Below are 13,014 nucleotides of genomic sequence, written 5' to 3'. Positions count from 1 at the left end.
GGGTGCAATCGCATAAAGTTTGAGGGAAGCAGCAGCGGGTAGGCGGTCGATAGGCTCGGGTCAAACAAATGAACGAAGAAAAATAGCTCAGTTTTTCTGTCTCTGCTTCCTTCGGCCTTTCCATCCTTGTAACCCCGCGATAACTTTTTGAGTTTCCCCTGCTCCTCTGCCTTCCCTCCATCCCTCGGCCCCCTTCTTTCCGTGGTGGAGGCGGGGAGACCTGTGTAATTTGTCAGTAATTGATTTTCTCTGAGCCTCATGTCAACAAGACAGGATCTTGGTTGCCACGGCAACCTTGCTCCCCGATGCTGCTGCTGGTGGGAGGGGTGGAAAAGGGAGCAGCCAAGCACCATCCCACTCGTTAGGGCACCAGCGCGATTTCCTCTCCCTGGACACCCCCCCCCCATTAATTCCCTCCAATTGCTTCATCTCATTGCGGGATTGGGGGGGGGGAGAGTGGACAAAGTTAGGGAGAGACAGGGGCATGCTAGCCAGAGAAGGAGCTGAAAGAGATGTTTGCTCATGTTTTGGGGGCGGGTGCAAAGACTCTTTCTTTGGGGCTGCGGCGCTCATCTCGCTTTACTGGCCGAGGGAGCCGGCGTACACCTTCCGGGTCATGTGGCCAGCATGACTAAGCCGCTTCCGGCGAACCAGAGCAGTGCACGGAAACACTGTTTACCTTCCCACTGGCGCGGTACCTATTTATCTACTTGCACTTTGACGTGCTTTCAAACTGCTAGGTTGGCAGGAGCAGGGACCGAGCAATGGGAGCTCACCCCGTCGTGGGGATTCGAATCGCCAATCTTCTGGTTGGCAAGTCCTAGGCTCTGTGGTTTAACCCACAGCACCACCCGCAGCCCTTTTAGACATGGCGGGGACGCGGGTGGCGCTGTGGGTAAAACCTCAGTGCCTAGGACTTGCTGATCGTATGGTTGGTGGTTCGAATCCCCGCGGCGGGGTGAGCTCCCGTCCCAGCTCCTGCCCACCTAGCAGTTAGAAAGCACTCTTAAGTGCAAGTAGATAAATAGGTACCACTTTATAGCGGGAAGGTAAACGGCGTTTCCGTGTGCTGCACTGGTGCTGGCTCGCCAGCTGCAGCTTCGTCACACTGGCCACGTGACCCGGAAGTGTCTTCGGACGGCGCCGGCTCACGGCCCCTAGAGCGAGATGAGCACGCAACCCTAGAGTCGGACACGACTGGCCCGCACGGGCAGGGGTATCTTTACCTTTAATGTCTCCAGGATGGCAGAGGGAACAGCTGCCTGTCTCTCCTAGCTCCCTGGACCTTCTTCCCTCTTAGCCACTGTTGTTGTGGTTTAGTCATTTAGTCGTGTCCGACTCTTCGTGACCCCCTGGACCAGAGCACGCCAGGCACTCCTGTCTTCCACTGCCTCCCGCAGTTTGGTCAAACTCATGTTTGTAGCTTCGAGAACACCGTCCAACCATCTCGTCCTCTGTCGTCCCCTTCTCCTTGTGCCCTCCATCTTTCCCAACATCAGGGTCTTTTCCAGGGAGTCTTCTCTTCTCATGAGGTGGCCAAAGTCTTGGAGCCTCAGCTTCAGGATCTGTCCTTCCAGTGAGCACTCAGGGCTGATTTCCTTCAGAATGGATGCGTTTGATCTCCTTGCAGTCCATGGGACTCTCAAGAGTCTCCTCCAGCACCAGAATTCAAAAGCATCCATTCTTCGGTGATCAGCCTTCTTTATGGTCCAGCTTTCACTTCCATACGTCACGACTGGGAAAACCAGAGCTTTAACTATTCGGACTAAACTCTTTAACTAGACTCTTTCTAGTCAGGCGCATACACCCAAGGAGACTGCGAAGAAGGGCCGATGGGAGGTGTGTCCCCTGAGGAAAAGGGGCGTGGCTTGGGATATGGCTGAGGAGAGGGTGTGGCCTCTACAACAGCCAGATAGAGAGGTCTTGAGGGCTGCATCCAACCCACCCAGGACTGGGTGAGGTTCTCCTTCTTCTGGCTAGGGACTCAGGAGAAACAGCTCCAGGCTGCTGATGCTGCTGTTGCCCCTGAGCATCTGCTGCCTGAGGCTGTTGCTTCATTCTACCCAATGATCAGCCCGGCCCTGGGGAGCAGCAGGAGCACAGCCTTGCCCTTTTTTTGCCTAAGGTGTTGCATTCAGTTACATTTATTTGTAAACCTGAGAAATAAATAGCAATTAGGGTCCTCACAGAGGACAGTCCTCATGTTTTTAAGGCATCCTCTGAAGGGCTTTCTGGCTCTAGCAGAGTTGGAAGTTAAAGGACCCTATGAAGGAAAGAATTGATGCTTTTGAATTCTGGTGCTGGAGGAGACTCTTGAGAGTCCCTTGGACTGCAAGAAGATCAAACCAATCCATTCTGAAGGAAATCAGCCCTGAGTGCTCACTGGAAGGACAGATCCTGAAGCTGAGGCTCCAATACTTTGGCCACCTCATGAGAAGAGAAGACTCCCTGGAAAAGACCCTGATGTTGGGAAAGATGGAGGGCACAAGGAGAAGGGGACGACAGAGGACGAGATGGTTGGACAGTCTTCTCGAAGCTACCAGCATGAGTTGGACCAAACTGCAGGAGGCAGTGGAAGACAGGAGTGCCTGGCGTGCTCTGGTCCAGGGGGTCACGAAGAGTCGGACACGACTAAATGACTAAACAACAACAACAACAACAAATGAAGGAAAGCATGCAGGGGTCTTGGAAATTGCCTACCCTGAACAGATAGCAAAATGAAGAAGCGAACAGGTCGCAGTCGAGATGCGCTGCATTCCTATTTCAATTATAGTAATTATTTCTAAATTTGCATCCAAGCATATAAATCAACACATGCAAATTTTATGCAAATCGGTGTCCTCTTTTGTACTCTTCCCCCCCAGTGTGGAAGTGGCAACCCGAATTAAAATAGTTAATTTTAAAATAACTTGTCTGGAAATCATGACCTCTGGCCTGGAAGTATACTCTCCCTTGGTTAGGAGAGGTGAAGAGATCTGGTTGTGGCTACTTTGGAGTACAGGAGGTGCACTCTGCACATGCTGAAACATAGTCTCAACTCCTTTGTGGAGTTTGAGAGGATGTGCAGTGGCAAAGTTTTTTTTTTTAAACCAACCCTGCTTTCAATAAACAGACTATTTAAAGAGATTTATCTAACCTTTAGGTGGATTTAAATTGGGATTGGGTGTCTTTGGTTTACATTTTACATGTTGTGTGTGTGTTTGTGTATCAGTGAGTGAGAGATAGAAAATAGGTATCTATCTAAAAAATAATATACTGCTGGAGTGGGGTAGGGGATGAAGCAAACCGTGGGCGGAATGAAATGAATAATTATCTGCGATGACAAATCTTGTAGATGGGGATAAGAAAATGAGTCAGAAAGAGGTATTTTCTACCAGAGGGCAGAGGTTGCCCGTTCGCAGGGACTTGTCTGCAAGTGAAACAAACTGGGAAGCCGCGATGAAGACAGGCAGATAAATCATTGCCATAATAGTTTATAGTGCATTTCCAAATGTTTCACATACATTATCTCAGCCATCCAAATGCTTCACATACATTATCTCAGCCATCCTAATGTTTCACATACATTATCTCAGCCATCCTTGCACAGCTGCCAGGGCACGATGAGGACATCCCTACAAGCATGGCAGACCTGCGATGTTGTCGTGGAAGAGCTTCAGGTCGAAAGTCTTTAAGAAAATCTCTCAAATGACTCCACAGACCCTAAATGCCTGACTGCAAGCTTGCACTCCTGTCAATTTTGGGTGTGTTTGTGGAGTTGCTGTTCAGGGGGTTCTCCACAACAAACTCCTTATTCATCTCTCGTTTGCTGTGTTTATGGAGTTCTGGGCAGCACCTGATTTTTGTAAGCTCCAAGATTGGATGACTCTCGACTGTCCTAGCGCAATCCACCCATCAGGCTTCATTCTTCAGAGCAAGGGTGGAGACCCACAGGCCGGGAGGGGGAGAATGCGGTCCTCCAAACTTTTCTCTCTGGCCCTTGGTATCCTCCCCAGTTCAGGCCCTTCACTCATCCTCTAAGGCACCTGTCTTGAGAGCTTTCACCAGGCTGAGATGATAATGACCCTTGCTTCTCTGGAGGGAGCATGGAGACAGGTGTGTTTGTGTGTAGAAAACAGCCTCTTGCTTTGTGAAACTGAAATATATACCCATTGCTCTGCCACGTTTTGCCACTGCTTTAAAGCCTTGCTCAATTCTGAGGCCTCCTGTGCCATTTGGTGACCTTTTAAATCAGGGGCGAGCAACTTTTCCCCTTTCATCGGGGTTGCGTGCCAGAGATTGCTGGAAACTGAGCTGTTTTATTTATTTGGAAACATTTGCAATCTGCTTAAGCACAGAACATTCTATGTGGCATCTATCATAACAATGCAGGCAAAACACTGCTAGCCCCCCAATATAATAATAATAATAATAATAATAATAATAATAATAATAATTTATTATTTGTTACCCGCCCATCTGGCTGGGTTTCCCTAGCCACTCTGGGCGGCTTCCATAGAAACCAAAAAACACTAAAATATCATACATTAAAAACTTCCCTGAACAGGGCTGCCTTAAGATGTCTTCTGAATGTCAGGTAGTTGTTTATCGTTTTGACATCTGATGGGAGGGCGTTCCACAGGACGGGCGCCACTACCGAAAAGGCCCTCTGCCTGGTTCCCTGTAGCTTTGCTTCTCGCAATGAGGGAACCGCCAGAAGGCCCTCGGCGCTGGACCTCAGCGTCCGGGCAGAACGATGGGGGTGGATACGCTCCTTCAGGTATACTGGGCTGAGGCCATTTAGGGCTTTAAAGGTCAACACCAGCACTTTGAATTGTGCTCAGAAACGTACTGGGAGCCAATGTAAGTCTTTCAAGACCGGTGTTATGTGGTCTCGGCGGCCGCCCCCAGTCACCAGTCTAGGTGCCGCATTCTGGATTAGTTGTAGTTTCTGGGTCACCTTCAAAGGTAGCCCCACGTTGAGCGCATTGCAGTAGTCCAAGCGGGAGATAACTAGAGCATGCACTACTCTGGTGAGACAGTCTGCGGGCAGGGAGGGTCTCAGCCTGCGTACCAGGTGGAGTTGGTAGACAGCTGCCCTGGATACAGAATTGACCTGCGCCTCCATGGACAGCTGTGAGTCCAAAATGACTCCCAGACTACGCACCTGATCCTTCAGGGGCACAGTTACCCTATTCAGGACCAGGGAGTCCTCCACACCAGCCTGCCCCCTGTCCCCCAAAAACAGTACTTCTGTCTTGTCAGGATTCAACAGGATTCACACCCCCTGTTCTCCTGGCTCCCTTCCCAAACAATACGACACAGGTTGTTATTTGATAGCATTAAAAAAAATTCAAGTGGCAGGGAGTTCCGAAGCACAGCATTGGGAATTCTAATGTGAGAAAGACTGAACTGAATCAGGGTGGGGCTTTCCAGATTATTTCACCCACAACATTTTTGTCTCTGGCTGCACCTCATTCATGGTTCTGGCTCCATCCACCAGCAGCATGTACCCCTGCTTAACAGATTACTTCCGAGGGAATGTGTCTCTGAACCCCTGCCACCCAAAAAAAGTGTTGCCAAACCTCCTTTGCAGAGGAGGATGCAATTGCAAAAGGCCAAGACTTGCCCCTTTAAGATCCTTGGAGGAAGGGCAGAACCCAAATGCAATTACCAACGGTGATAGCAACCCTGTGTTTGCAAACACGTGTGTCACGCAGGTATGTTTGCGAGGGAGTCTGGGTTGGCTGCAGATCCCAGTTGCATGGCAACAACCCCCTAAAGTGAAAGTTGGTGGTAGCGGGGGACAGGAAGATATCTAAGAATTAAACACGCCCTAAGAAGTTTAAAGTGGGGACGCGGGTGGTGTTGTGGGTAAAACCTCAGCGCCTAGGGCTTGCCGATCGCATGGTCGGCAGTTCAAATCCCCGCGGCGGGGTGCGCTCCCGTCGTTCAGTCCCAGCGCCTGCCAACCTAGCAGTTTGAAAGCACCTCCGGGTGCAAGTAGATAAATAGGAACCGCTTACCAGCAGTAAGGTAAACGGCGTTCCGTGTGCTGCGCTGGCTCGCCAGATGCAGCTTGTCACGCTGGCCACGTGACCCGGAAGTGTCTCTGGACAGCGCTGGCCCCCGGCCTCTTAAGTGAGATGGGCGCACAACCCCAGAGTCGGACATGACTGGCCCGTACGGGCGGGGGTACCTTTACCTTTACCTTTAAGAAGTTTAAAAGGCTTTGTGAGAGATCTCATTTCAGCACCACGGACAGCGGCAAAGCTGTCCCAGATATTTCATGTAAACTTAGTTTTAACCCGTCTAGTAAGAAGCCAAATGAGGGATGCGGGACTTGCCGATCGAAAGGTCAGCGGTTCGAATCCCCGCGACGGGGTGAGCTCCTGTTGCTCGGTCCCTGCTCCAGCCAACCTAGCAGTTCGAAAGCACGTCAAAGTGCAAGTAGATAAATAGGTACCACTCCGGCGGGAAGGCCAACCTAGCAGTTCAAAAGCACGACAAAGTGCAAGTAGATAAATAGGTACCTCTCTGGCAGGAATGCCAACCTAGCAGTTCAAAAGCATGTCAAAGTGCAAGTAGATAAATAGGTACCACTCCAGCGGGAAGGTAAACGGCGTTTCCGTGTGCTGCTCTGGTTTGCCAGAAGTGGCTTAGTCCTGCTGGCCACATGACCTGGAAGATGTACACCGGCTCCCTTGGCCAATAAAGCAAGATGAGCACCGCAACCCCAGAGTCGTCCGTGAATGGACCTAATGGTCATGGGTCCCTTTACCTTTAAGACGCCAAATGAGATCTCCTTCACCAGAATGTACAATCTGGCGGAGATCTCCCCGAATCCACTCTCTTGAGAGTGAGATTGAACTGATGGGCCACAGTGCAGACTGCAAGAGCCGCTGGACTGTCAGGAAGAAGAGCTTGCTGGATCAAGCCAATGGCCCACCTCCTCTAGCATCCTTGAATCATAGAACTGTAGAGAACGGAAGGGACCCCGATGGTCATCTAGCCCAACCCCTGCAATGCAGAAATATTTTTGCCTCATGTGGGACTCGAACCCACATCCCTGAGATTAAGCTTGGACCTTCTGCATGCGGAATGGATGCTCTGTCCCTGAGCTACAGCATTGACCAAATAATAATAATAATATAATAATAAAATTTTATTTATATCCTGCCCTCCCCAGCCAAAGCTGGGCTCAGAGCGGTTAACAACAATAAAAGTAACACAACATTCCACAATCAATTCATTTTAAAATCAATTCAAAATCAAATTAATGGCAACTATTGGGCTAGAGTTCTTTGAGGATTATAGAAGGAGGGGGACAGACTGTGCCTTGGCCAAAGGCCTGGTGGAACGGTTCTGTCTTGCAGGTCCTGCGGGAAGATGTTAAGTCCCACATGGCCCTAGTCTCTTGTGACAGAGCGTTCCACCAGATCGGGGCCACGGCCAAAAAGCCCTGGCTCTGGTTGAGGCCAGCCTAACCTCCCTGTGGCCCAGGACCTGCAAGATGTTTTTGTTTGAAGACCGTAAGGTCCTCCGTGGGGCATACCAGGAGAGGCGGCCCTGTAGGTACGAGGGTCCTAGGCCGTATAGGGCTGGTTAAAACCAGCACCTTAAACCTGATCCTGTACTCCACCGGGAGCCAGTGGAGCTGGTATAGTACCAGGTGAATGTGATCCCGCTCCTTCCCTCCCTCCCTCCTCCTCGTCCTGCCTCTCCGGTTGGTTTCTGATGTCTTCACTTTGCCCATCTGCCAGGGTCTGATAGAGGAGAGGAGAGAATAGCAGGGAAGGATCCCTGTCTCTCCTCCCCCCCCCCCCCCAGTGATGTGATCTTCCCCTAATCTGGCTGCCACCAGATACCTAACCTGCCAAAGAAGCGCCCACTCTTTGGAACGAGTCGGGAGAGGGAGGATGCGAAACCCGGAGAGGGTGGTCTGATGAGAGCATTTATGCGCCACGAAACACACCATGGAAACCAAGGCTGGAAGGAAATGTTTTCTTCTTGTGCACTTGAAAGATAAAAAGGGTTTGCAAAATGGGGGTCTTTGGGTGATGGTTTGCTTTTTCAGGGGCTCCCGGCTTTAATTACACTGCGGGCGCAGAGATTGGGGGGGGGGGACTTTTTCAGCCTTGAGGAAGAACAAAGTAAAAACTTTGCTTGGTACAGCTCAGTACAGTGGTACCTTGGTTTACAACCATAATCTGTTCCAGGGGTCTGTTTGTAAACCAAAACAGGTTGTAAGCCAAGGCGTGCTTTTGCCAATGGGGCCTCCCCCCCCCCAAAAAAAATTGTTCGTAATCAAAATGGGTTGTAATCCAAAATAGGTTCCGGGTTTGACGTGTTTGTAATCCAAACTGTATGCAAACCAAGACGTACTGTATGCAAACCAAGGTACCACTATATTGTCATCATTGTCTTGGGAGACAATGGAAGACTGTGCCTATGGGGGTGAGTCAAACCATTGGAGAATTACAGCGCCTGCTGTGGCTGTAGAGACCGATTCAAGAGAGACATGTTTTGTTGCAGCCAGGGCAGATGAAGGCATTCAGTTGTGCTGCTGCAGATGTACCATGGCATTTATTCTCTCTGCATTCCTCCTCATTGCTCCTCTGGTCACTGCTATGAATGCATGTTCTATCTGTCATCTATCATCTATATCTATCTATCTATCATCTATCTATCATCTATCTATCATCTATCTATCTATCATCTATCTATCTATCATCTATCTATCTATCTATCTATCTATCTATCTAATCATCTATCTATCTATCTATCTATCTATCTATCTATCTATCATCTATCTAATCTATCTATCATCTATCTATCATCTATCTATCTATCTATCTATCTATCTATCTATCTATCATCTATCTATCTATCTATCTATCTATCTATCTATCTATTATCTATCTATCATCTATCTATCTATCTATCTATCTATCTATCTATCTATCTATCATCTATCTATCATCTATCATCTATCTATCATCATCTATCTATCATCTATCTCTATCTTTCTATCTTGGCAGGTCTTTCCTGCTGCATTCCTAAAAGGAGATGACAGACCTGGAAAAGTTGCAAAGGGGGGGGGGGGGCGGCAAAAGGTTTTGCATAAAGTTGCAAAAAGTGATGGGGGGGGGCTGAAACCATTCCCCTACGAGGAAACTTACAATATTTGGGGATTTTTAGTCGGGGGATAATGAATAAAGGATCGGAACATGATAGAGCTTTATAAAATGACGCAGGGCCTAGAGAAAAAGGGAATAGATACTTTCTCTCTCCTGCTCCCATCATACTGCTTCAGCTGAGATTCCTGTGATGCAGACGGTTGGACTAGATGACCCCTGGGGTCCCTTCCAACTCTTCAGTTTTATGAGTCTATGATACTGGAACCCAGGGCCATCCGACAAAACTCACTGGCAAGAGATTCGGAGGAAACGAAGCGCTTCTTCACTCAGCAGCATGCCGTTTACCTCTGGAACTGGCTGTTGCAGGACGCAGAAATGGCCACTAACTCGGATGGCCGTAAAGGAGGATTGGACAAATTCATTGTGGGTGAGGACTTTTGGAAGCTCCTATTCACGATGGATGAGCTGCGCCTCCATCCTCAGAGGCAGCCCGTCTCTGAATGCCAGTCGCTGGGGGAATCACAAGTTGAGAGAGTTCTGTTGCACCCAGGTGACCTGGTTCTGGGCTTCCCATGGGCACCTGGTTGGAACTGGAGGTTAGGATGTTGGAGTAGATGGGTGCTTCAGCCTGATCCTGCAGGAATATCTGGGCATGTGGTTTGCAACCTCAGCATCCTTTAAACTCTTCCCAATGAAGATTTTAATGCTTTCTCTCCCCTCTCACCCTTCCTTCTCCAGGAAATCCCTTTACGTGAAGATTGTGGACGTTGAAGAATATGAGAAGAAGGACAGCTTCTTCATAGAGCTGGGACAGCCACGCTGGTTGAAAAGGGGCATATCAGGTAGGTGGCTATGGGGTGGGAAGAACACCTTTTAAATACAAAGACTGGAGGTGTCAAAGTGAAAACTGGGGAGTGATGTTCATCTGGAGAGGGTCATAAATGGTGGAGGAGCATCCCTAGAGGACCATCTGCTTCCCACCTTCCCCTATAGCACAGGGGAGGTACTTCAGGCCCTGAACCTATTGCTATGGGGCCCCCACCTCCATATCCTGGTCCCTGTTCAGTTTGGTTTGAGGGGGGTAAATGTTCTAAGCAGCCCGCCTGAACTGGGACACAGCCTTGCAAAACTGCCACCAGCGGCACTTCGCTTTTGGCTTTGCCGCTTGCTGTTGGTTTTGTAAAGCGCTTACAGAAGCCGTGTTGGCAGATAAGCAGCATATAAATAAGTAAATAACTGCTAACGATAGCAGCTTTGGGATTTTGGAGAGGCTTTAAGGGTGAGGCTCCCCCACAATTCCAAGTTGGGACCTCTTAACCTTGGAGACCAGGGGAGGCGAAAAGCTATAAGGGTAAAGGTAAAGGGACCCCTGACCATTAGGTCCAGTCGTGGCCGACTCTGGGGTTGCGGAGCTCATCTCGCTTTACTGGCCGAGGGAGCCGGCGTACAGCTTCCGGGTCATGTGGCCAGCATGACTAAGCCGCTTCTGGCAAACCAGAGCAGCGCACGGAAACGCCGTTTACCTTCCCGCCAGAGTGGTACCTATTTATCTACTTGCACTTTGATGTGCTTTCGAACTGCTAGGTTGGCAGGAGCAGGGACCGAGCAACGGGAGCTCACCCCGTTGCAGGGATTTGAACCGCCGACCTTCTGATCGGCAAGTCCTAGGCTCTGTGGTTTAACCCACAGCGCCACCCGCGTCCCTGGCGAAAAGCTACTCTTGTGCAAAAACAGAAAATGACGGTGCTGTTGGAGCAGCAGAGCCTTTCGGCAGGCCTGGAGCCTCAGTAAACACCCAGCCTTGACTCTGCCTGGTGCCATCCCTAGAGGCGCCAAGCAGTTGCTTAGAAGGAGAGGGTTGCTTTGAGCATGAAATCCCTGCTGTATTGCCTTTGATGGGGTGGGGCTGGCTCCCCAGCCATTCCGTTCCCTGGTGGCTGTTCCTTCAGATCACAAATCCTTCTGTCTCTTTACTGACGACCTGCATAATTTCTCTCTTTCTCTCTCCCTCTTCTCTCTGTTTCCTTTGTCGCAGCCCTTTTGCTAAACCAAGGTAAGCTCTCCCTGCCTGCTCTCCCTTTTTCTTCAACATCCGACTGGTTCTGCCTTCACAAATCCAGCTCACACTTAACCCATCTGTTCTCTCCACCTGCTCTGAACATCTCACGGGCACAAACTTTCCAGCACCTAAGGTGCAGGGCATTTACGACGCCCATTGTACAGATGGAGCAACTTCGCCCCAAAGTATTGGGCAGGCAAATCCTATGCTCAGAAGTAATTTCCGCTGAATTCACTTGGGCTCACAGTGCCCAAGGAAATGGGTAAAACAGTGGGTTTCAACCGGTGTGCTGTGGTGCCTTGAATGATGGTCAGGGGTACCACGGGCAACCCTGGCCTCTGTCCCTCTTTCCTTCCCTCCCTCCTCTGATGCCCTCTTGTGCCTCCACCTCCCAAAGGCTTGAACAGCTGTTTGTTGCAGCAGCCTTGGCTATAAGCTCCCTAGGTGAATGGTGCCTCTGGGGCTGGCCAGGGGGTGCTTCCCAGGCCCTTGTGGGGCAATGTGAGGAGATACCTGTTGGGATGCTGCCGGGGAGCATTTGGCAGGCCCCCAGCTGGCTCCAGCCACTGGCTGGCAGTCGGGCGAATACTGGTTCCCAGTACAGCATCAATCAGCGACACGAGCCTCAGATACATTTAGAGACTCGGTACGCTCTTATCAGCAGAGTGAATAAATCCTCACAACAGTTGTGGTGGACAGAGTCATGTGTGAGCATTATTTACAGCAATTTATTCAGCATAGTTCAGGAACAAAGGAAAAACATGTCTGCTTCCCTTCGTCTCCAATAGCAAAAGCAATATACAAAAGGAAGTTCCCAGCAAGTGCTGGAAGTAAACAGGCATGTGACACACAACAGTCATGCCTGTTCCCTTTTAAGGTGGAACGGAACTATATCCTAACAACACCTCTCTTTGGGGCAGGGGGGGGCAGTTCAGAGACCAAGGGCAGCAGCTGCAGCTGCCCAGAGGACCCCCAAGTTGAGGCTAGGAGGCTGAGGGAACCCTCCACAAGGGAGGGTGTTTGAAAAAGGGCAAGAGGCTGCCAGCTCTGCAGGAAAGGGGTGACATAACTGGGCTCCTGAGCCCCACAGGGGAGCTGCAGAGAGAATGTAGTCGGTCAAGGGGGCTGTGGACTCAAAAAGGTTCTGCAGAGATAGAAATTTTATTACAAGGTGTCTTTTCCCCATGTTTCATTTGCAAAAAAATTAAAATAATGAATTAGAAAATGGAACTTCACTGGGCATTCCACAAAGTGTCGGGTTCTGCTTTGACACAGGGCCCTCCAGATGTTGTTGGATTCCACCTCCCATTATCCACAGCCAGTGTGACTAATGGTTAGTGATGCTGGGAACAGTATTTTAGCAATATCTGGAGGGTTCCCATTCCCTGGGTCAAGGTATGTGGGAGGAGAGGTGTATTGGTGCTGCAAAGACATGGATATTACAATTTTCGCACATGACTCTGTTGTACACAGACTTTGCAGTGTGTGCAATACTTGTACATGCCACTTCCAGCTGGTTATGGGATCGAAAGGGGCCCACAAGGGTCATCTAGTCCAACCCTCTGCAATGCAGAAATGGCAGCTGAAGAGTGCCTGACAGAGGGCCACCCGACCTCTTGTTTAGAAACCTCCCATGAAAGAGAGTTGACCGTCTTCTGTTACAGCTCCTCCTGCAAGCTAAGAATATATAAATACACAAGAACTGCCTTGCTGGTCCAGGCCATAATATCCACTTTGGCCGTCTTGCAATTTCCAGAAGACACCTCTAGAATCTCGCAAGTGGGGCACGAAGGAGGTGTTTTGGTTCTTTGTCCCCAGCAGCTGGTATTCAAAGGT

The 13,014-nt window shown here is 49.8% G+C and overlaps 1 protein-coding gene across 1 annotated transcript in view; it reads left to right on the top strand.

The window, feature by feature from the left end:
• Positions 1–13,014, top strand: part of SLC8A2 (solute carrier family 8 member A2) — a 131,369-nt gene that overhangs the window by 100,507 nt on the left and 17,848 nt on the right. The window contains exons 3-4 of the mRNA XM_028742023.2: positions 9,858–9,961; positions 11,155–11,172. Of these exons, the coding sequence (XP_028597856.2) occupies positions 9,858–9,961; positions 11,155–11,172 (122 nt within the window). The remainder of the gene's footprint in view (positions 1–9,857; positions 9,962–11,154; positions 11,173–13,014) is intronic.

This window comes from Podarcis muralis, chromosome 7 (assembly GCF_964188315.1).
Source record: "Podarcis muralis chromosome 7, rPodMur119.hap1.1, whole genome shotgun sequence".
Classification (NCBI taxonomy): domain Eukaryota; kingdom Metazoa; phylum Chordata; class Lepidosauria; order Squamata; family Lacertidae; genus Podarcis; species Podarcis muralis.
Note: the sequence above shows the minus strand (reverse complement) of the source record. Positions and strands in the feature narration are given on the sequence as shown.